This window comes from Ochotona curzoniae, unplaced genomic scaffold (assembly GCF_017591425.1).
Source record: "Ochotona curzoniae isolate NIBS_2020 unplaced genomic scaffold, NIBS_Ocur_1.0 scaffold_2656, whole genome shotgun sequence".
NCBI classification, from domain to species: Eukaryota; Metazoa; Chordata; class Mammalia; order Lagomorpha; family Ochotonidae; genus Ochotona; species Ochotona curzoniae.
In genome coordinates this window covers 667,122-689,997 of record NW_024467098.1, presented here as the reverse complement: position 1 = coordinate 689,997, position 22,876 = coordinate 667,122, and the positions used below count along the sequence as shown (strand labels likewise).

Below are 22,876 nucleotides of genomic sequence, written 5' to 3'. Positions count from 1 at the left end.
CGACCCTGAATGAATCTGAATAGTCGCAAAACCCAGCTTTAATGGTCGCTACCCGCGAACTTGACTAACTCGACTCGTCGCTACCCTGCGAACTTGGCTCGTACTAATCTGCGAACTTGACGTGCACGTGTCCACTGCTATCAGCGGCTCCCTGAGGTAACCTAAAACCTCAGCTTAAATGGGCCCCCCCGCTGCTGCTACTTCCTGAGCAAAAAGCTCGGTTGTAAACTAATTCTCCGCTCTAGGTGGCTCCCTGAGCGATCTGCTCAGCTTACCTTCCTGGCGTTCACCAGTTGACTTCTATCCGATTCACAGTGCCAGTTATCTTCTATCCGAGTCACAGCACCAGATATCTTCTATCCGAGTCACGGTACCAGATATCGGGGGTCCTCCCGTCCCGCGGAAGAAATCACCCGACACTTAAGAGAGTCTCCTAGGCGCCTTTATTCTGCTCTTCCGTTCCATCCGTTAACTCCGTTGTGACCATTATGACCGTTACGCTCCAACCCCTCCCCCGCCAAGCCCCCCGCTTAACTGTCAAACTTGACCAATCAACTTAAAGATAACCAAGGCACACCAATCAGGGCAAAGGGCCAATCACAGGGCAGGAAATGGTCAGTGCCCCCAACACCTGGGTTTTTCTTTGTTGGGATATCCTTGATGACTGCTTCAATCTCTGCCTCAGTTATAGGTTTATTTAATTCTTCAGTTGCCTCTGGACTAAATTTTGGTAAGTGGTGGGAGTCTAAAAACTTTTCTATTTCTTGGTGGTCATCAAAGTTATTGGAGTACAGCTCTTTGTAGTAATTTCTAATTATTTTCTTAATGATTGCAGTGTCTGTTGTTATGTTGCCTTTGTCATCTTTAATGCTGTTGACTCTCACTTTCTCTTGTTTTTTTGTTTGTTTGTTTGTTTTTTTGTCAATTGGGCTAGTGGAGTGTCTATTTTGTGTATTTTCTCAAAAACCAACTTTTTGTTTTGTTGATTTTATGTATAGGTTTTTTGATTTCTATTTGGTTTATCTCCTCCCTTGTTTTGATGATTTCTTGTTTCCTATTGTGCATGGGACTCTTCTGCTGCTGTTTTTCCAGTTCCTGGAGGTGTGTGGTTAGTTCCTGTATTTGCTGTCTTGGTCCTTCCCATGGGCTTGGATTGCTATGAGTTTACCCCATAGCACTGCTTTGGCAGTGTCACACAAGTTTTGGAATGTTGTATCAGAGTTTTCATTGGTTTCCATAAATGTTTTGATCTCATCTTGAATTTCTTCTCTGACCTATTGTTCGTTTAATAGCATATTGTTCAACGTCCAAGAGAGTCTATATTTCCTGGGGAGTTTTGAGTTGTTGATTTCCAGTTTCATTCCATGGTGGTCTGACAGGGTACATGGTATGATTCTAATGTTTTGGAAGTTGTTTAGATTCGCTTTATGTCCTATCATGTGGTCGATTCTGGAGAAGGTGCCATGCACCGCTGAGAAGAATGTATAGTCTGTGGCCTTAGGATAAAATGTTCTATATATGTCTACTAAGTCCAGTTGTTCTATTGTTTGTGTGAGCTCTGTTGTTTCTTTGTTCAGTTTTTGTTTCGTAGGTCTGTCCATTGATGTTAAAGGTGTGTTGAAATCACCTACAAATATTGTGCGGGTGTCTATGTCTTCCCTTAAGTCTGTAAGTAATTGCTTTACGTAAGTAGGTGCGTTGAATGTCGGTGCATAAACATTAATGATGGTGATTGCTTCTTGATGGATCATTCCTTTCACCAGTATAAAATGGCCTTCCCTGTCTCTTTTGATGTTAGATTGAAATCTATCTCGTCTGAAATTAGGAGAACTACCCCAGCTTTTTTTTCTTGTCTATTGGCGTGAAATATCTTTTTCCATCCCTTCACTTTTAGTTTCTTTGCATCTTTTCTGGTTAGGTGTGTTTCTTGTAGGCAACAGATAGTTGGGTCTTGTTTGATGATCCATTCCATTAACCTCTGTCTTTTGATTGGTGAATTTAGACCATTTGTGTTGAGAGTTAAAATTGAGAGGTTGCAATTTTGCCCTGCCATGCGATTGTGTTTTGCGTGTATTGTTGTCTGTGTCATTACGCTTCTTTGTGTGGACTTTAGTTTGGAGACCTTCTTGTTTGCCATCTTTGTGGTTTGCCTCCTTTTTCTCTGGGATTAGCGCATTTGTAAGGAGATTTTGCAGAGCTGGTTTTGTGTTGACATGTTCTTCTAGTTTTTCTTTGCTATGGAAGTATCTGATTTCGTTCTCATATACAAATGAGATCTTTGCTGGATACATTATTCTTGGTTGACAGTTGTTTTGTTTCAGGACTTGGAAGTTCTTTGTCCATTTTCTCCTTGCTTGTAGGGTCTCTTCGGAGAAGTCAGCAGTGATTCTGATGGGTTTTCCCCTGTATGTGATCATTTCTCTGCTTCGTACTTGTCTCAGGATTCTTTCTTTGTCTTCGTTGGAGTAGAACTTGAGCACCATGTGTCTGGGTGAAGATCTCTTTGGATAGTGTCTGTTGGGAGTTCTCTGTCCATCCTGTATGTGGGCTGGATTCATGTTCCAAGTGTTTTGGAAGTTTTCCTGTACAATTTCGTCAAGCACTGCTTGCATTCCTGATTTTCTTTCTACTCCTTTGGGAAGGCCCGTGATCTGAACATTCGATTTTCTAAGGTGATCTTTCATTGCTTGTATCATTTTATTAGCTTTGCTGAGGCTTGTCTCCAACTGTTTACCTAGCTGGGTATCTTCATTTTGTGTGTCTTCCATTTCAGAGATCCTTTCCTCTGCCGTATTTATTCTGTTGGTCAAACTTTCAATTTTGAATTCCAGGTAAGCCATTTTGGTTTTGACTTGTTGTATTTTGGTGACTATGTGGTTCTTGAAGTCTTCCCACTTCTTCTCATTGTGGTTGATGAATTTTAGCATTATTTTTTAAAATTCCTTGTCTGGTAAATCTTCCATGTCTTCATCTCTCATCTCTGATATTGATAACGGCTTTTGGCCCTTGTTTGGTGGGGTGTTGGCTCTTTCATCTGGAGCATAACTTTTTCTGTTATTTCTTCCCATTGCATTGATGTATTTTTGGAGAGGCCAAGGCACCTGTGTGTTTAGGGTGTCTTCAAGCGTTTTCCTGTAGAGATCTGAGCCTGCAGGTGTGGAGTTGCAGGATATGGGAGTTTTCAAGGCACTTTTGGTGTGTCCTCGGTGCAGGGGACTGTTGGGCACCACCTCCGAGGCCCCATGGATTCCATGCACACTCTGGGCACCTCCTCTACAGGTGCAGTGCCCTAGAGCGTGAAGGGATGAAGGTGCTCTCTGGGTGCTTCCCCTGCAGGGGAATCGCAAGGACATGGAAGATTTAATGTGCTTTCTCGGTGCGTCCTCAGTGCCAGGGACTGCAGGGTTTTTCAGAGCCCACCTGGTGTGTTGCCCCTGCAAGGGACTGTGGGCAAGGGTGATCCAGGTACTTTCTGGGTGTGGCTTCTGCTCAGTGGTTCCACCAAGTGCAGCGTGGGGGTGTTCTGAGCCCTCCTGGTGTGACTCTCTCGCATAAGACTGCAGCAAAGGAATGGGCCGGGCGCACTGTGAAAGTGACTTCTGCGTGGTGGATTCGTAGTGTCGCACGAGAGTTTTCAGAGCCTTCCTGGTGTGTGGCCTATGATCAAAACTGCAGTGTGGGAGGCGAGGAGTGGGCCAGCCACTCTATGGAAGTGGCTCTTGCGTGGCAGGGTCCCACAGCACAGCATGGGGGTGTTCAGAGCCCTCCTGGTGTGTGCTTTGCACAAAGAACTGCACGGCAAGGGGTTAGCCAGGTGTTCTGTGTAGGTTGCTTCTGTGCGGCATGACCACATAGCCTGTTGCAGTGGTCAGAGCCCTCCTGGTGTGTCGCCCACCCACAGGGTATCAGGGTGTGGGAGGGTTCCAGACACTTTCTGGTTGCTTCTGCACACTGAGATGCACTGGCCCACACAGCGCGGGAATATTCAGGGTGCTTTCTTTGTGCCTCCTCAGAACACAGGACCACTGTGCACCACCTCCAAGGCACAGTTTCGGCAGTTTCAAGGCACTTGCCCTGTGTCCTCAGAGGCTGGAACCTCTGCGGGAAGGGGTGGTGAGAGGAGCACCCAAGAGGCTCGGGCTTTGTGCCTACCCCTGGAGGGTGGGCTCCAGAAGCTGCTAACCCCTCCCCTGTTGTAGTCTGCCTCTGCTGCTGTTGAAGACCTTTGCCATTGACGATCCCTCCCGATTTCCTTGTCTCTGGGTCGGCTGCGTCTGCTGTTGGCTGCCCTTAATGGTGACTCAGCAGGTCTGGGGCAGGACGCCTTCCCTGCCTTTTGTTTTATTTTGTTTTGTTTAGTTCTCATTGTTCTTCCGAGTTGTGTGGATCTTTTTGGCTCCACACTGTCCAGGGAACTTCACGCACCTCTCCCTGTAGCTCTTCGCTGTTCCTCTTTGCTGCTTCTGTAGCATTCTATCCCTCTCTCACTGTGCTCTCCCTCACAGCCTTCCTCGTATGTCGGCCATCTTCGAAACCTCTCCCTAAGCCTTGATCCTTCCCACCCTGATCCACCATGTAACCATTATTAAAAATATATATAAATATATATACACATACATATATACACATTCATGACTTCCTATCTAGAGTTTGAAGTAAATTTACTTAGTATTTACATACTCAATATAGTGTTCATTATATAGGCAATATATTGTTAATGTATATTTACTTTAATATCATTATCATCTGGGTATTTGAATCTTTCCATGAGAATTCACTTGTATCTGACATACTCCTATGTATTGTTCACTGTAGTTGTTCTTGAACAAAAATTGCTCTTTTCAAGTAATATGCAACTCTAAATACTCAACTTCATTATTAGTGGAAATGACATAACCTTTCACATTATTTTTAATGGTCATTTATTGTTGGTGTATCTGTAGGAAATTTATTGATATTTTCAGGATATTATCTCCTATAGCACATTAAGGTTAACTTCAGTTTTGAGAAGAAATTTTTAAATATTTATTTTATGTATTTGATAGCCAAGTAATAGAGACTCAGGGACAAACATTTCTTGTGTTTGCCCATTCATTCGCCAAATGTTCAAGACAGCTGGAGTTGAGCCAGGTCAAAGCTGGGAGTCAGGAAGTCCAAATGGGTTCCCCAGTTGGGTGAAAGAGGCACAAGCACTTGAACCATCACCGTTTCTTTGCCAGGTAAATTAGCATGGAACTGCAGTGTAAATAGAACAGCTGGAATTCAAACCTGTGACTAAACATGGGATGCTAATGTCAAAGATAGCAGCTAACAGAGCTGTGAGACAACATGGGTCCCCATTCACTTTTTTATATAGCTCAGTTATAAGCTAAAGCTTCTGGGTCCAGCTCCATTTCTGATTCCAATCTGGCTATTGCAAGTATTTGTGAATTGAACCAACAGATGATTACAATTTAACAGGATGTTGAGTTCAACAGTGGGTCTTGCATGGATGGACCTCCTGGCAGCTTGGCTACTGCTTGGGGGAACCTTACCCAGGGCAGATTCAATATTTGGGGCCCCATCCCCAGCCACTGTTCCAAGCAATGTGGGAGTCCTGGGCTTGCCTAAGATTTCCAGCTCAGATCTTAAACTCTGTTCACTGCCTGCATCCTGGTGGAACAGGCCCACATGAATTTGACCTCCAAGCTTGGGTGGAAGAAATTTCACGCAGGATGGAGGATGCACGGTTACCTGAGTCAGGGCACACTAAATCCTGGGCTTGCAGGCAGCCCAGGAGCAAATGGCAGCAGGTTTCTTGCACTGTCTGACCAGCAAAAGCTCTGAGGAGTTAGGGGTATGGCATTACTGTATAGAGAAATCCATGGATAAAGCCACGTACATGTAGGTGAGGAATGAATTGGAGGAAATCCAACAACAGGGTCATTGTAACTGCAGGTAAACATGTTAGTAGGGAGTGGAGAGACCAGAAGATTTGAATGGCTCAGACTGATACACCAGCCCACATGGGAGTGCTGAGTAAAGCTTATTAGCATTCAATATGGCAGAGAATCACACACCACTCCACACAAAAGTTAGGGCTTGGGACCGGTCTACCAGTATTAGATCCCAGTACCAGATTTTTAAGATGGCTGATGTAGGAGGAAGGCTGTGAGGGAGCGTCCAGTGAGAGAGGGATAGGACGCTACAGAAGCAGCAAAGAGGAACAGCAGGGAACCACAGGGAGAGGTGCGTGAAGTTCCCTGGACAGTGTGGAGCCAAAAAGATCCACACAACTCGGAAGAACAACGAGAACAAAACGAAACAAAGGTAGAGAAGCCGACATCCCACTCCAGACCTGCTGAGTCACTTTTGAAAACGGCCCGACAGGAGACGCAGCAGACCCAGAGACAAGGAAGCTGGGAGGGATCGTCAATGGCAAATGTCTTCAACAGCAGCAGAGGTAGACTACAGCAGCCGGAGGTTCGGTGAGCCAGGGAAGGGTTAACAGCCTCTGCATTCCTCCCACCCTGCAGAGGCTCCAGCCTCTGAGAACACAGGGCAAGCGCCTTGAAACTGCAGGTCTGTGCCTTGGGAGCGGCGCACAGTGATCCTGGGGGCTGAGAAGGCACTGGGAAAGCGCCCCAGATATTCCTGCGCTGAGTGGGCCAGTGCATCTTGGTGCGCAGAGGCTGCAGGCGAGGGTCTGGAATCCCTCACACCCTGTTACCCTGTGGGTGGGCGATACACCAGGAGGACTCTGAACAACGCGCTGTGTGGGCTGGGGGGCCCCGCCTGCAGCAACCGCCTCCACAGAGCAGGAGTCAGGAGGGCTCTGAGCGCTGGGAAGTGTAGCGCTGTGTGTCCCTGACACGCAGGTGCCACTCCCATAGTGTGACTTGCCCACTCCTCACCTCCCACCCTGCAGTTCTGAGCGTGGGCGACCCACCAGGAGAGCTCTGAAAACTCCTGCGCCACACTGGCACTGTGCGAACCCGCCAAGAAGTCATTTTAACAGGGCGCCTGGGTCACTCCTCCTCTACGGTCCTGTGTGGGGGAGCCACACTGGGGGGGGGGTGGCTCTGAACACCCACACACCATGAGTGGTGGAATCACTGCACAAGAGCCACGGCCAGAAAGTGCCTCACCCACAGTACCGTGTGTGGGAGACACACCAGGTAGGTTCTGAAAAACCCTGCAGTCCCTGACACGGAGAACGCAGGGAGAAAGCACATAAAACCTTCTATGCCCTGTGGATTCCCATGCAGGGGGCACACCCAGTGAGCGCCTCCATCCCTCCACACCCTGGGGTGTCACACCTGTAGAAGAGGTGCCCAGAGTGTGCCAGGAATCCACTGGGCCCCCAAGGTGGTGCTCTACAGTCCCGGGCCCTGAGAACGCACCAATGGTGCCTTGAAAATTACCACGCCCTGCAACACCACACCTGCAGGCTCCAATCTCTACAGGAAAGCGCCAGACGACCCCTCAACACACGGGTCCTTTGGCCTCACCAAAATACACCAACGCAATGGGAAAAACCACCAGGAAAAGTTGTGCTCCAGATGAAAGAGCCAGCATCCCACCGAAAAAGGGCCAAAAGCCATTATCAATATCGGAGATGAAAGATGAAGACATGGAAGAGTTACCAGAAAAGGAATTTAAGAAAAGAATGCTAAAATTTATCAGAGACGAGGACATGAAGAGGGAAGACTTCAAGAACTGCATAATCGCCGAAATACAACAAATCAAAACCAAACTGGATGCCCAGGAATGTAAAATTGAAAGCCTGATCAACAGAATAAATGCGGCAGAGGAAAGCATCTCAGAAACAGAAGACACACAAAATGAAGGTGTCCAGCGAATTAAACAGCTGGAGACAAGCCTCAGCAAAACTAATAAAATGATGCAAGAGATGAAGGATTACCTTAGAAAATTGAATATTCGGATCATCTGCCTCCCCGAGGGAGTAGAAAGAGAATCAGGAATGCAAGCAGTGCTTGACGAAATTATACAGGAAAACTTTCAGAACACTTGGAACACGAATCCATCCCGCATACAGGATGGACAGAGAACTCCCAACAGACATGATCCAAAGAGATCTTCACCCAGACACACGGTGCTCAAGTTCTACTCCAATGAAGACAAAGAAGGAATCCTGAGACCAGTACCAAGTAGAGAAAAGATCACATACAGGGGAAAACCCATCAGAATCACTGCTGACTTCTCCGAAGAGACCCTACAAGCAAGGAGAGAATGGACAAAGATCTTCCAAGTCCTGAAACAAAACAACTGTCAACCAAGAATAATCTACCCAGCAAAGATCTCATTTGTATATGAGAATGAAATCAGATGCTTCCATAGCAAAGAAAAACTAGAAGAATATGTTTACACACAACCAGCTCTGCAAAGTCTCCTTAGAAATGCGGTAGTCTTATCCAATCTTCTGCTGATGGGCATTTTGGTTGCTTCCATGTTTTTGCAATTACTGATTGTGCTGCTATGAACATAGGGATACATGTTGATTTGTCGTAAAACAGGTGTTTTGGATATATTCCTAGGAGTGCAATTCCTGGGTCATATGGTATGCAGATTTTGAGTTGTTTGAGTGTTCTCCAGACTGATTTCCATAAAGGCTGTACCAATTTGCAGCTCCACCAGCAGTGGAGTAGGGTTCCCTTTTCCCCGCATCCTCGCAAACAAGCGTAGTTGGTGTTCTTGTTTATGTGGGCCAATCTAACTGGTGTTAGGTGGTACCTCATCAATGTTTTAATTTGGATTTCCTGTATTGCCAGGGAGCTGGAACATTTTTTCATATATTTGTTTGCCATTTGGACTTGTTCCTTTGTGAAATGTTTGCCCATTTCCCGTGCCCATTTCTTGAGTGGCTTGTTTGTTTTGGTTTTTTGGTTGTTTTGAAGTTCTTTGTATATCCTGGAGTGTGCAAATATCTTCTCCCACTCTGTGGGTTGCTTTTTTCATCTACTCCATGGAATACTACTCAGCTATTAAAAAAAAACAAAATGCAGTTCTTTCTGGCTAAATGGGCCCAACTAGAAAGTATAATGCTAAGGGAAATGAGCGAATCCCAAAAGATTAGATACCACATGTTTGCCTTGATTTAACTTGTAATTTTTGTTTGGTTGTTGGTTATTTTTTTGAACCTGTTATTGATACTGTCTCAACCCAGATGTTTCGAAGAATGGAACTTGCATTATTTTTAACATATTGTTTACCCAATAATATGTCAATTAATTCCATAATGTTGTATATTGATACTGAGGTTTTGTTGGGGCTTTTAACTGACCAGATCTTTACTCTGTTAGCCCTATCTTCACACTAGAGAAGGTCTCCCCAAGAGGCCACTGAACTTATCTGGACAATAAGACGCTGGACTTTATGCTAGATATGTGTTTGCAAGGAATGAATCTCAACTGAACTTGAACTGTGATCATGCATCAAAGTGGAGGAATCCACCATTGGGGGAGGGTTATGGGAGGGGTGGTGAGAATCCCCAGTGCCTATAAAACTGTATCACATAATACAATGTTAACAACAATAAAAAAAAAAAAAAGAAATGCGCTAGTCCAGGAAAAAAAGGAGGCAAACCACAAACAAAGGTGGCAAACAAGAAGATCTCCAAACTAAAGCCCGCACAAAGAGGCAATTACACAGACAACAACACACACAAAACACAATCGCATGACAGGGCAAAATTGCAACCTCTCAATTTTAACTCTCAACACAAATGGTCTAAATTCACCAATCAAAAGACAGAGGTTAATATAATGGATCATCAAACAAGACCCAACTATCTGTTGCCTACAAGAAACACACCTAACCAGAAAAGATGCAAAGAAACTAAAAGTGAAGGGATGGAAAAAGATATTTCACGCCAATAGACGAGAAAAAAAAGCTGGGGTAGTTCTCCTAATTTCAGACGAGATAGATTTCAATCTAACATCAAAAGAGACAGGGAAGGCCATTTTATACTGGTGAAAGGAATGATCCATCAAGAAGCAATCACCATTGTTAAAGTTTAGGCACCACATTCCAACGCACCTAGTTACGTAAAGCAATTACTTACAGACTTAAGGGGAGACATATATACACACACAATATTTGTAGGTGATTTCAACACACCTTTAACATCAATGGACAGACCTACGAAACAAAAACTGAACAAAGAAACAACAGAGCTCACACAAACAATAGAACAACTGGACTTAGTAGACATCTATAGAACTTTTTATCCTAAGGCCACAGAGTATACATTCTTCTCAGCGGTGCATGGCACCTTCTCCAGAATCGACCACATGGTAGGACAAAAAGTGAATCTAAACAAGTTCCAAAACATTAGTATCATACCATGTACCCTCTCAGACCACCATGGGATGAAACTGGAAATCAACAACTCAAAACTCCCCAGGAAGTATAGGCACTCTTGGAAATTGAACAATATGCTATTAAACGAACAATGGGTCAGAGAAGAAATTCAAGATGAGATCAAAAAATTTATGGAAACTAATGAAAACTCTGATACAACATTCCAAAACTTGTGGGACACCGCCAAAACAGTGCTACGAGGTAAACTCATTGCAATCGGAGCCCATGGGAAGGACCAAGAAAGACAGCAAATACAGGAACTAACTACACACCTCCAGGAACTGGAAAAACAGCAGCAGAAGAGTACCATGAACAATAGGAAACAAGAAATCATCAAAACAAGGGAGGAGATAAACCAAATAGAAATAAAAAAAACTATACATAAAATCAACAAATCAAAAAGTTGGTTTTTTGAGAAAATACACAAAATAGACACTCCACTAGCCCGCTTGACCAAAAAAAAAAAAAAAAAAAAACAAAAAACAAGAGAAAGTGAGAATCAATAGCATTAAAGATGACAACAGACACTGCAACCATTAAGAAAATAATTAGAAATTACTACAAAGAACTGTATCCCTACAATTTTGAAGATCTCCAAGAAATAGAAAAGTTTTTAGACTGCCACCACTTACCAAAACTCAGTTCGGAGGCAACTGAAGAATTAAATAAATCCATAACTGAGGTAGAGATTGAAACAGTCATCAAGGATCTCCCAACGAAAAAAAGCCCAGACGGCTTCACTACAGAATTCTACAAAACATTCCGAACAGAACTAACCCCAATCCTCTACAAGCTCTTCAAAACAATAGAGAAGGAAGCAACCCTTCCAAACTCATTCCATGAAGCCAACATCACCTTAATCCCAAAACCGGACAGAGAACCGTCAGAGAAGGAAAACTACAGACCTATTTCTCTGATGAACATTGATGCTAAAATTCTCAGCAAAATCCTAGCCAATAGAATTCAAAAAGTCATCAGACAGATCATTCATCCGGATCAAGTAGGATTCATCCCTGGAATGCAGGGATGGTTCAACATTCAGAAATCCATAAATATTATAAACCACATCCAAAAACTGCAAAACAAGAACCACATAATAGTTTCAATAAATGCAGAAAAAGCTTTCGACAAAATCCAACACCTCTTCATGCTAAAAACTCTAGCCAAAGTAGGCATAGATGGGAAAATCCACAACATAATCAAAGCAATTTATGAAAAACCCAATGCCAGTATCATACTGAATGGAGAAAAGTTAGAACCCTTCCCACTGAGATCTCGAACAAGACAAGGATGCCCGCTATCACCACTGCTATTCAACATAGTCCTAGAGGTACTTGCAGAGGCCATAAGACAAGAAAAAGAAATCAAAGGCATACGTATAGGAAACGAAGAAGTCAAGCTTTCACTATAAGCAGATGACATAATCCTATACATAGAAAAACCAGGAGACTCAATACAGAAACTACTAGAACTTATACGAGAGTTTGGCAGAGTGGCAGGGTACAAAATTAATGAACAAAAATCAATAGCCATAGTGTACGCAAATAACACCAAGATGGAAGAAGATCTAACCAACAGGATACCATTCAAAACAGCAGAGAGAAGTATGAAGTATTTGGGAATAAATCTGACCAAAAGCGTAGGAGACCTATTCGAAGAAAACTACAAACTATTTAAAAAGGAAATTGAACAAGACCTCAAAAGATGGAATAACATCCCATGCTCCTGGATAGGCAAAATCAATATCATTAAAATGTCTATACTGCCACAAGCTATATACATTTTCAACGCAATTCCAATCAAATTGCCCAAAACATTTTTCACGGAACTGGATACAATGATTCAAAAGTTCATCTGGAAACACAAAAAACCACGAATAGCTAGAACCATCCTGAAGAATAAGAAGTTAGCAGGGGGAATCACAATCCCGGACCTCTGGACATACTATAGAGCAGTGGTTATCAAAACAGCCTGGTACTGGCACAAAGACAGAAAGGAAGATCAATGGAATAAAATAGAAGCACCAAAAGGGAACCCACAAAGATACAGCCAATTAATCTTTGACAAAAAGGCCAATGACAGTCCAAGCAAATGGGAAGGCCTCTTTAGTAAATGTTGTTGGGACAACTGGTTGATAGCCTGTAGAAACAAAAAGATAGACCCACATCTATCACCATACAGTAAGATCCAATCTACATGGATAAAAGACCTAAACCTACATCCAGAAACCTTCAAACTCTTGCAAGAAAATGTAGGAAATACCCTGCAAGACCTAGGAGTAGGTCCCGACTTTCTAAGAAGGACACCAAAAGCAATAGCAGTTGAGAACAGAATAAACAAATGGGACCTCATCAAACTAAGAAGCTTCTGTACAGCAAGGGAAACAATCAACAAAGTAAAAAAGCAACCCACAGAGTGGGAGAAGATCTTTGCACACTATATAGGCGATAGGGGGCTAATTTCCAGGATATACAAAGAACTTCAAAACAACCAAAAAACCAAAACAAACAAGCCACTCAAGAAATGGGCACGGGAAATGGGCAAACATTTCACAAAGGAACAAGTCCAAATGGCAAACAAACATATGAAAAAAATGCTCCAGTTCCCTGGCAATAAGGGAAATCCAAATTAAGACATCGATGAGGTACCACCTAACACCAGTTAGATTGGCCCACATAAACAGGATCACCAACGACGCTTGTTGGCGAGGATGCGGGGAAAAGGGAACCCTACTCCACTGCTGGTGGAGCTGCAAATTGGTACAGCCTTTATGGAAATCAGTCTGGAGAACACTCAAACAACTCAAAATCTGCATACCATATGACCCAGGAATTGCACTCCTAGGAATATATCCAAAACACCTGTTTTACGACAAACCAACATGCATCCCTATGTTCATAGCAGCACAATCAGTAATTGCAAAAACATGGAAGCAACCGAAATGCCCATCAGCAGAAGATTGGATAAGAAAGCTTTGGTTCATCTACTCCATGGAATACTACTCAGCTATTAAAAAAAACAAAATGCAGTTCTTTGTGGCTAAATGGGCCCAACTGGAAACTATAATGCTAAGGGAAATGAGCGAATCCCAAAAGGTTAGATACCACATGTTTGCCTTGATTTAACGTGTAATTTTTGTTTGGTTGTTTGTTATTTTTTGAACCTGTCATTGATACTGTCTCAACCCAGATGTTTCGGAGAATGGAACTTGCATTATTTTTAACATATTGTTTACCCAATACTATGTCAATTAATTCCATAACGTTGTATATTGATACTGAGGATTTGTTGGGGCTTTTATCTGACCGGATCTTTACTCTGTTAGCCCTATCTTCAGACCAGAGAAGGTCTCCCCAAGAGGCCACTGAACTTATCTGGACAATAAGATGCTGGACTTTATGCTAGGTATGTGTTTGCAAGGAACGAATCTCAACTGAACTTGAACTGTGGTTATGCATCAAGGTGGAGTAATCCACCATGGGGAGAGGGGTTTGGGAGCGGTGGGGAGAATCCCCAGTGCCTATAAAACTGTATCACATAATACAATGTAAACAACAACAACAAAAAAAGATCCAGTACCTAACTGCTCATGTTAGGAAAGAAAACGGGTCACATTAGACAGGGTCATGACACTAACTGAAACACTAGGGAACCAGATCCAGGGATAGATTCTCAGGAGGATGTGTCTACCAAATGTTGTGGAAATAGAAGTCTTGCCACACTCATGGATACAGGGATTGAGCATACTCTAGGCAGATAAAGGCTGCAGTACCCACATTTGCATCCTAAAACAGGGTGTAGGGCAAGCTAGGCTGCAACATGCACTAGCTCATGCTAGGCCAAGATGGAGGGGCAGGCTATGCCAGGCAAAGGCTTAACATCTACTGCCACTCCTGAGATCTGGGTCTAGGACCAAGTCAGGGACCTTGGGAAACTACCCTATTCAGTCACACCTTATACTGGAGAGCACCTTGTCTAGGCCTGGGGATGGGCAAGCTGAGCAAGTTATCTCTACCCATTGGCAAGTGTGTGGGACAGGTCTGGAATAGGGAGGATCATGTAGGGACAAGGAAACCTTTGCTTGCTGGCAAGTACAGAAACCATGCTGGAGTACAGGTCATGCCAAGGTAGGCTATCATACCTCCTAGTTTGCATGGACCAGGGATGGGAACAAGCTGAGCAGGGCCAGGTTAAAGCTCCTGCCAGGAAGAGTTGGGACAGGGAGCAGACTGGATCAGACCAGGCTGCAGCCTTTAAAGGCAAAGGCCAAGACATGTGAGGAACTATGCCAAGCTGGATCAGAGAAAACACTGGTATACACAATATCTATGGTTGGATCAGACCTGCTTGGGAAGCTCAGAGGACGGCCAGACTGTGTTTTGGTTCCCATTGGTGAATGTAAGAGCCGAGTTGGGGCTACTGTCCGGTGTAGGCATGGCTGCAGTGCTCCTCAGCATCGGTGTGGCCTGGATCTGGGGTATGACAGATTGGGCTGGACTCAAGCACTCAAATGTGCTTGTGCAAGCCAAGTTATTTGTAGGAAAAGCTGGGCTGAATCTCTGCCCCTAAGGAACTATGTGTGAGCTGTTTAGATGTGGATCATGCTTGGCTGGTCTGTGACACCCAGCAGACAAACCTGGAATGTGTGAAGGCCAGTCAGGAAAGGCCACTATTCATGCTAGGACAGGAGGTGAACTAAGTAGGTTGGGTCATGGATCCAACAATGAGTGTGAGATCTAGAATTAGGCAAGATTCTGATGGAGGAGATTGAGCAATTCCTCTGTTGGAACACAGTCCCTGAACATGAGCACAGGAACAACAGTAGTAGCTGCCCAGTCAAGATAAGGAAATGGTACTACTTTCTACATTTGTTGATGGTCAGGTGCAAAACAGCTGGGCCAGTTCACATCAATACTGTTGAGAATCTGAGCACCAGAATGGAGTAAGGGTCAGGCAAGTTTGGGTTGTAATAGAAATTAATTCATATGAGGGGCCAGAGAGGCTGCTCTGAGCTGTAGTTCCCAGCTGCAAGAGCTGGAATTAGGGTTGGCTCATGCTCAGCCAAGCTGTAGCACCCACTGGGAAATGCTGAGGTGAGGTTGGCCATGTCAGACGTGGTTACAGCAATCAATCAGCACACATGAGACCCTGGGAGAGGGGTTAAAGCCAATAGGGAGAGTGTGGTATGCTCAAATGCTGGACCACCACTCCCACTGAAGAGTGTGAGTTGAGATGGGTCATTCCAGTCTGGGCATGGAAACAACACCTGTGGCCCTCATGTGAGCTGGATCAGGAAAAGCCAGGCTGGGTTGACCGTTCCTACTGATTTAAGCAGAAGCCAGTGTGGGTTTGGGTTGGTTGGGCTTTAGGGTAGCATCAGCCAACAAATTCTGTCAAGTTAAACTGCAAAACCACTGGAAGAATACAAGATTCTGGGGCAGAAGTGAATCCAGTAAGGAAACAGCTGGCACATCCCTTTTGGGTTCCCATTCCCACTAGTGAGGATTAGAATCAGAATTGGGGCAGACATGGCTAGACAGATGGTAGCATCCACCAGATTGTGTGTGAGTGGGATGGTGTGCTGGTGTGATTGAACTGGGCTTCAATGCCCATTGACATGTATGAGAACTGAATGGGAAGTGAGATAAGCTGGACCAGTCTTCTTTACAACTAGAAAGCTTAGGAACCAAGGTAGGGGGCAGTACTTGTGGGGTTATTGCAGATTGCTCCTGGTCTGCAGTTCCCACTGGTGTACATGAAGGCCAGGTGGGTGGTGAGCTGGATTAAGCTGGGCTGCTACACCTACTGGCTTGCATAAAAGAACTCCTTTCAATTGAACATAAGGAAAATATTTTTAAATGTGCATGTGAAAAAAAATCACCTGACATAGAGAGGAATGACAATTAAATTCACAGCAGAACTCTCACAGAAAACTCTACAGACCAAAAGAGAATGGAGCAACATACTCCAGATTCCAAGAGCAAAACATTGTCAGGCCAGAATAATGTGTCCAGAAAAGTATTCCTTTGTAAATTGAGAGGTCCAAATATTCACCCATTCATATTGACCCTCATTGTCAATGGAATATACTCATCAATCAAACATCATAGATTAATGGAGTGGATTTAAAAACAAAACCCATCTATTTGTTGTCTACAGGAGTCACATTTCACCAACAAATATCAGCAAGAACTGTGACAATGGATTTTGATTCTTTCTTTACTTTTTCATCTCTTCAGAATACTTTTTTGGATGAAACCCTTCAATGACTCATAGATCATGTAGTAGCATGATTTTCTTCAAGAAAATTCTTGATTTTCATTTATTCAGTGACACATTCATCATTCAGTCATGTGACATTTAACTTTATGGTGTTGATAATTTCTTTCTCTCCCTCTGTCTCTCTCTCTCTTTTTGTAACTTGCCTGTTTAGTGAAATGTATGTATAGTAACTGTATAATGGAGACTATCATACCCAGCTGTGAGGATACAATGCAGTATTCATCTCTACCTCCAGACAAAGATGTACTCCCACTGATTCTGTTTACTACATCTAGACAATGGGATGTTGGACTCTCTGCCATTTTCCATGTCTACAATGATAGATATGACTGTGTATGATGAACTACATTATGGTCATGTCATTGGGAGAGGTTGGAGGTGGGAGGGTATTGGGGATAAGGCAAATCCCAGTGATAACAATAAAAAGTAAAATAAAAAGTAGTCATTCTGGAATCTTGAGGAGGCTTCACACACAGTGCACAATAGGATGCAAAATATGAGCTTTTGGTTCTCACTGATTCAGTATGATAGATTCCCATTTAAATGGCAGGAATGAATTGGAAGTATTTTAAAGAAATTGGCATATTCAATGGATATTTACTGGAAAATAATAAACATGAACATATAGAATACAACTGACATTACTGAGCAAACTAATTTATTCAAGTCTATTTTAGAGTTATTGACAAACTAGTTAGAATAGTTATTGAGTGTTCAGCTTAGGCATACGATGAGAGGACTAAAAGAAGAGGGAGAGAAATAATCAAAAACAACCAGAGGCTGAGTCTACATATCTGGAACTGATTTACTCAACTCCTCGGTGTTACACAATAGACAGAACTCTACAACACAGATGGATCAAATTGCCCATTATTTGTAATCCTTCCTTTTTTACCACAGGTCGGTTACAACATTATTTCCAACTATTATTAACAAAATACATCAAGGTCTCTGGTGTTTTGAGTACAGCTTCCATGAAGAACAAAGGCAAAGTCCACAGGATAATCAAGCTTCATGTACAGTCCCATCTCTTGACATGACCTTTAGAATAATGGGCTTCTCAGGCTGGAGGAGTACTTGTGGGGCTAGTTTAAGCGGGATCTGAAATGAGAAGTAAGCATGCTGCGAAGCAAGAAATTAAGCACCACCCATAGCATCAATAACAACAGCAATAACAATACTGAAAAATGTAAACATCATCCGTAACATATGGTTAACCCATCTAGAAAAGTCACATGAAGTTAAGTGTTCTGTGTTGAAATCTACTCTTGAATGGGTGATGCACATTTTAAGTGTATGAATAGTTCCCAAATTATGGAGAAGTCAATTCCAAGTAGTGATGCAAAATAAAATATATGCTTTTTGTTTCTTACTTTCCCTTTTGCCTTCCAACTGCACTGTAAATGGCAAATAAGAAAACTCTGAATTTCTGAAGAGCTTTCATGAACCCTCTTAGCTTCATTCTCAATGAATCTTTCATTCAGTGTGCGGATTCATCCAATTGTTCTCTCAGTAAAGAGAAGTACAAGCAAATCCTCATAAACTTGAGGAAGTGCCAGGATGAAGTTGACTGGAAGCCTGCCAAGAAGGAAGAATCCCACACCAAGTGTAACAGCGACCTGCTTTCTCTCAGGGGTGACTCCATTTCTTCAAACACCTTTAAACTTACGGGCTGATTTTCAATTGGTGGCCAATTCTATTCTCCTAGGTTTCTCAGCAGAAACCATACTAAGGAGATGAATATTAAATGCCACTTAATCGCTAGAAATAAGCTTCTTAGAGCCTTCCCTGGTAGGAATCAGTGAAACAGTCATGTAAACTCCTCATATGACAATTCCAGGAAAAGATGAAAAAGAGTAAAACTGGACAGGTCCTGACAACCACTGGAACTGGGATTACTTAACAGCCATTCCACACAAGTATATATCTGTTTGAGTATTGTTACTCCATTTTCATGATATTAACAGTTCACATTTGAAGATGAAATCAAGAGGGGTATGAACACAAACATGCTGGGAAAGGAAATAGAAGCACTAAATCAAAAATGATTATACAAAGGACAATATTCACTTAATGGTTACAAAAATATGTACTTCAAAGCATCAAAATATAACTCTTAACTTGCCGTATAAGGCATCAGCAAATTCACAGAATAGTTCTCACCTATCTTTGTCATCACATTGGAGTTCTGAAACAAGCCCTTCAGAAGTGATTATAATAATCAATATGATGAGCAATTGAAATTCACAGATTCTGTTATACAGATTCTCATGTTATTGGATATGGAGGTAAAAGAACATATTTTATAATATAACATGTAATCATTTAAAAATATTAAATGCAGTCATGTACTTTCATAGAAGACATACAGGGGTATCAAAGTAATTTTAAATCCAAGTCAAATCATTCCTTAAACAATTTTTTTGCATGCTGTCTGTGGAATGAGTCCCGCAAAAATACTATTGAAGGTTTATTCAAGGACAAAAGTGACACTCAAGAGTGTAGATTTGTGGAGGCATTCAGAGATGTAGGAAAAACAAAATTAAGAAAAATGCTGCAATGACAAAATATTCTATTATAACACTACAACATTCAGTTTTTTAAAAACCTGCCAGAAAAAAACATTCTCACTACATGAAGTGCACTAACCTGGGTTTCCTTACAAGGCTTGAAGGAGAAGTTCTGCATTAATCTGACCAGAGCAAGTTTTATGTTCATGAGGCCAAACCTCATACCAATGCAATTCCGAGGACCAGCTCCAAAGGGAAGGTATATGTAAGGATTGATGTTGTCCTTGTTTTTTTTATTGAACCTGGTTCCACAACAGAAATGAAAACACATTAGTGATGCTTAAAAGCATCTATTTGGAGTTGTCAAATACATCTTTCACATAATTGTGGGTTGGCCATTCAAATCTTACTATTATTGAGCTTTAAGAGTTGTAAATTAGAGAGCTTTCCAAATATCAATTACCCTAACTCTAGAGAAGTTTTCTTTCTTATTGATTAGATGATTCGAGTGCTGTTTAAAAAGACATTTAGCTTAACACCTTAAACTTACATTGAGGGTGTTGATGAGTTCACATTCTGTAATACATATGGGAAGTAAGGATAATGGAGGGGAAAGCAGGTTCCTGCTTCAACTGACAACCGTATCGACATATGTTAACTGAGGGAGAAGATGATGCCTTCTAGTATCTAAATAATTCTTTTCCTCATTTTCTCTCTTCTCCAACCTCCTTCCAACCTGTCTTCCTCCTCATTCCCTTTGACCTTTCCTTCAATTCACTCCTTCTCCATATACTCCTTCTCTTTCCAAATTCTCCATCAAATATTCTTAGAGATTCTCCCCACCAGCACACTACTTCTCCCTTACCATAATTAAGTGACATTACTGAGATGACATCTAATGCTACTCTAATAGCATCAGTTATTAGGGTATTAGTAAATGCTTTTATGTCTCTTCAACCAGGCTATAAATTATTTGAATATTAAAGTTATTCACAAAATTTTTGGATAGTTGATGGCATTAAGAAAATAATGTTTATACTGGCAAAATGATCGTGAAATATAGTACTTTGACTTTAAAATAGCGCTACAGCTTTGTAGAATATTCCTAAGTTTCTATAGGATGTTGTTTTTAAAACATTTTTTATCATTTGTATTGGAAAGTCAGATACACATATAGGAGGAGAGAGAGAGAGAGAGGAAGATTCCCCATCTACTGTTTCACTCCATAATTGGACACAATTGCAAGAGCTAAGTCAATCCAAAGCCAGGAGCCAGAAAACTCCTCCAAGTATCCCACACTGGTGCAGGGTACAGACACCCTGTGTCATCCTTGATTGCCCTTTGAGGCCACAAGCAAGGAGCTGGACAGGAAGCAAGGCTGTTGAGTCACTAACCAGCAGCCACATGGGATCTTGGTTCATGAAAGGCAAGGGCGTCAGGCAGTAGGCCAATGAGCTGGGCCCGTATAGATTGTTTTGCCCAAAATACCATATCAATAGACGTAGTGCAGTATATGTTTTACCCCCAATCACCTATCAATCAAAGCAATATAGTATGTGAGAAATCTGACATTTATTGTGGGTACTGTGACAAGCATTAGGCATATGCAGATGCATTAGAATTGCCCCCAAAACTTGTATCTGTCTGTTACATATGGGGATATTTCAAACATTCTCCAGAATCCACATTGATAACATCTAGATTTGACACTGCCTGGCCCGATCAATGACACCTAAAGCTTGGTAACTAGAATAATCAAAGATAATCCTATGGATTTGCCACTGAACATGAAAGAAGCTAAAGAAAGTAGAGATCTGATTGCAGGAAACAAACAATTGATGGTTTTGAAACCAAAAGGCTATATGAACACAAAATTAACTCATTATTACACATGAGCACCCTGTACCACCAGTAGGGTAAACAAGCCCACAACACAGTTTCTGTCAACAGAAAGTCCATCTGCAGGTGATAAAAATATCTGCATCCTGGGCCTGGTGTCTTGACCTAGAGTCTAAAGTACTCACCCTGAACATGCTAGGATCCCATATGGGTGCCAGCAGCTCCATTTTACATCAAGCTCCCTGCTTGTGGCCTGGGAAAGCAGTCAAGGATGACCCAAAGCCTTGAAACCCTGCACCCATGTGGGAGACCTGGAAGAAGTTCCTGCCTCTTGGCTTTGGATTGAGGCAGCACCAGCCATTGCCCTCACTTGGGGAGTGAATCATTACACCATCAGATGGAAGAGCTTCCCCTCTGTCTGTCCTCCTCTCTGTATCTCTGATTTTGCAGTGAAAATAAAATAAACCTTTTTTTAAAAAGTCTGCTTCCCAAGATTTCTGACTTGCCGGCCAGTGCTCTACAAATTCTTCAATCATTTTTCCTTATTAAAACAACCTTGGTAGTCAATTATTCATTTCAAATTGTACAACAGAATGACCTATATTGCTAGTTCCGTGAATAGCAAACAGGCTCAAGATCTGGTTAATTCACACTGGAAAGAGTCACTCACTACTAAGACAACATGTGAGTTGCCAGAGAATGGCAACCGGAACCAGGATCAGGGCACACAGACTATCCTCTGTCCTGACTGACTCTTCTGTCCATCAGCAATGAGGACTTCTCCTCAGCACAGCCTCTGGTTTTACAGTTGTTCTAAAGGAAGAGGCCATCAGATGCAAGGTAGATAGCTTTTCCATATATACTGAGATTTTAGAGAGACAAAGAAATTACCGTAGCAAAACTGGAAAGAATTTTTAAAAGACTGTACACCTAAAATAAGGTAGCAGTTAATAAAATACAGTTAAATATAAATGTCACCAAAACTATGTGAGTTTTTATATGTATATACTGTCTATGTGTATCAGAAGAAGACAATATCCAGGATCACAACCAATACACAATCCACACACTTAAGTCCTGAATGGAAAATGACACAGAACTTTCAGTGATCAAAATAGGTCTATGTGGCCCTGAGATATAACGGCCAACTGGTTCAGGCAAGATCACCACCAAAAACATCCTAGCAACTAGGCCACATTGTGTCTCTCTAATCTTGGGACCTGCTCCAACCGGAAATGGGAGAAAGGTGGTACAGACAATAGTGTACTCTCTGCACAGTATCACAGGAGTTAGAGTTTGGTGAGCCAGGTCCTGGAGCTATGGAGAAAATGGTAGAAATCTGACATAAGAACCCAGTCCTTGAACAACTACAAACAAACAGCGGTGTGCCAACTGCAATAAGTAAATTCTGATTGTACACATATGGGTGAAAAAGCTTAGAAACATGCCACACGGAGAAGAATCTGCTAATAAGGCAGACAATGACCAAGACCAAAAGACAAGACAAAGGTACAATGAATATGAGTAAAGACTCCCCTGCATTGGAGAAAAACATTTTCCAAATTCAGAGTCCACTGAGGAAGACATTGAGAAAATGAGGCATACCGAAGTCGAAACGCTTATTATAAAATGTCTTATCAACAATGAGAAGCATGTGAAGCAGGCATTCAATGAAGATATCATACTGGAAATGAATCAAATAAAAGGTGATGTGTCAAAAATGAAGAATACAGTGGAGCAAATCACAAGTGCAGTGGAGTCTCCAAAATAGAATGAAGGTGGCAGAAGAAGTTATCTCAAATGTAGAAGATATTTTCTGTTGCCATGGGGAAACAAACCTACAGCTGGATGCAGAGCTGTATCAGTAACAACAATAAGAGAAA

At 42.3% G+C, this 22,876-nt stretch overlaps 1 protein-coding gene across 3 annotated transcripts in view; it reads right to left on the bottom strand.

Moving 5' to 3' along the window:
* Positions 1 to 17,545: 17,545 nt before the first annotated feature.
* Positions 17,546 to 22,876, bottom strand: part of LOC121171442 (cytochrome P450 3A6-like) — a 44,414-nt gene continuing 39,083 nt past the window's right edge. For 2 of the 3 annotated variants that reach the window (XM_041003142.1, XM_041003143.1), the window contains exons 12-13: positions 19,294 to 19,456; positions 17,546 to 17,745 (exon numbers count right to left, since the gene is read on the bottom strand). In XM_041003142.1, coding sequence (XP_040859076.1) covers positions 17,650 to 17,745; positions 19,294 to 19,456 — 259 coding nt within the window. In that variant the 3' untranslated portion in view covers positions 17,546 to 17,649. Of the gene's footprint in view, positions 17,746 to 19,293; positions 19,457 to 22,213; positions 22,217 to 22,876 lie in introns of all 3 variants that reach the window. The other variant, XM_041003144.1, reaches the window with a different exon arrangement.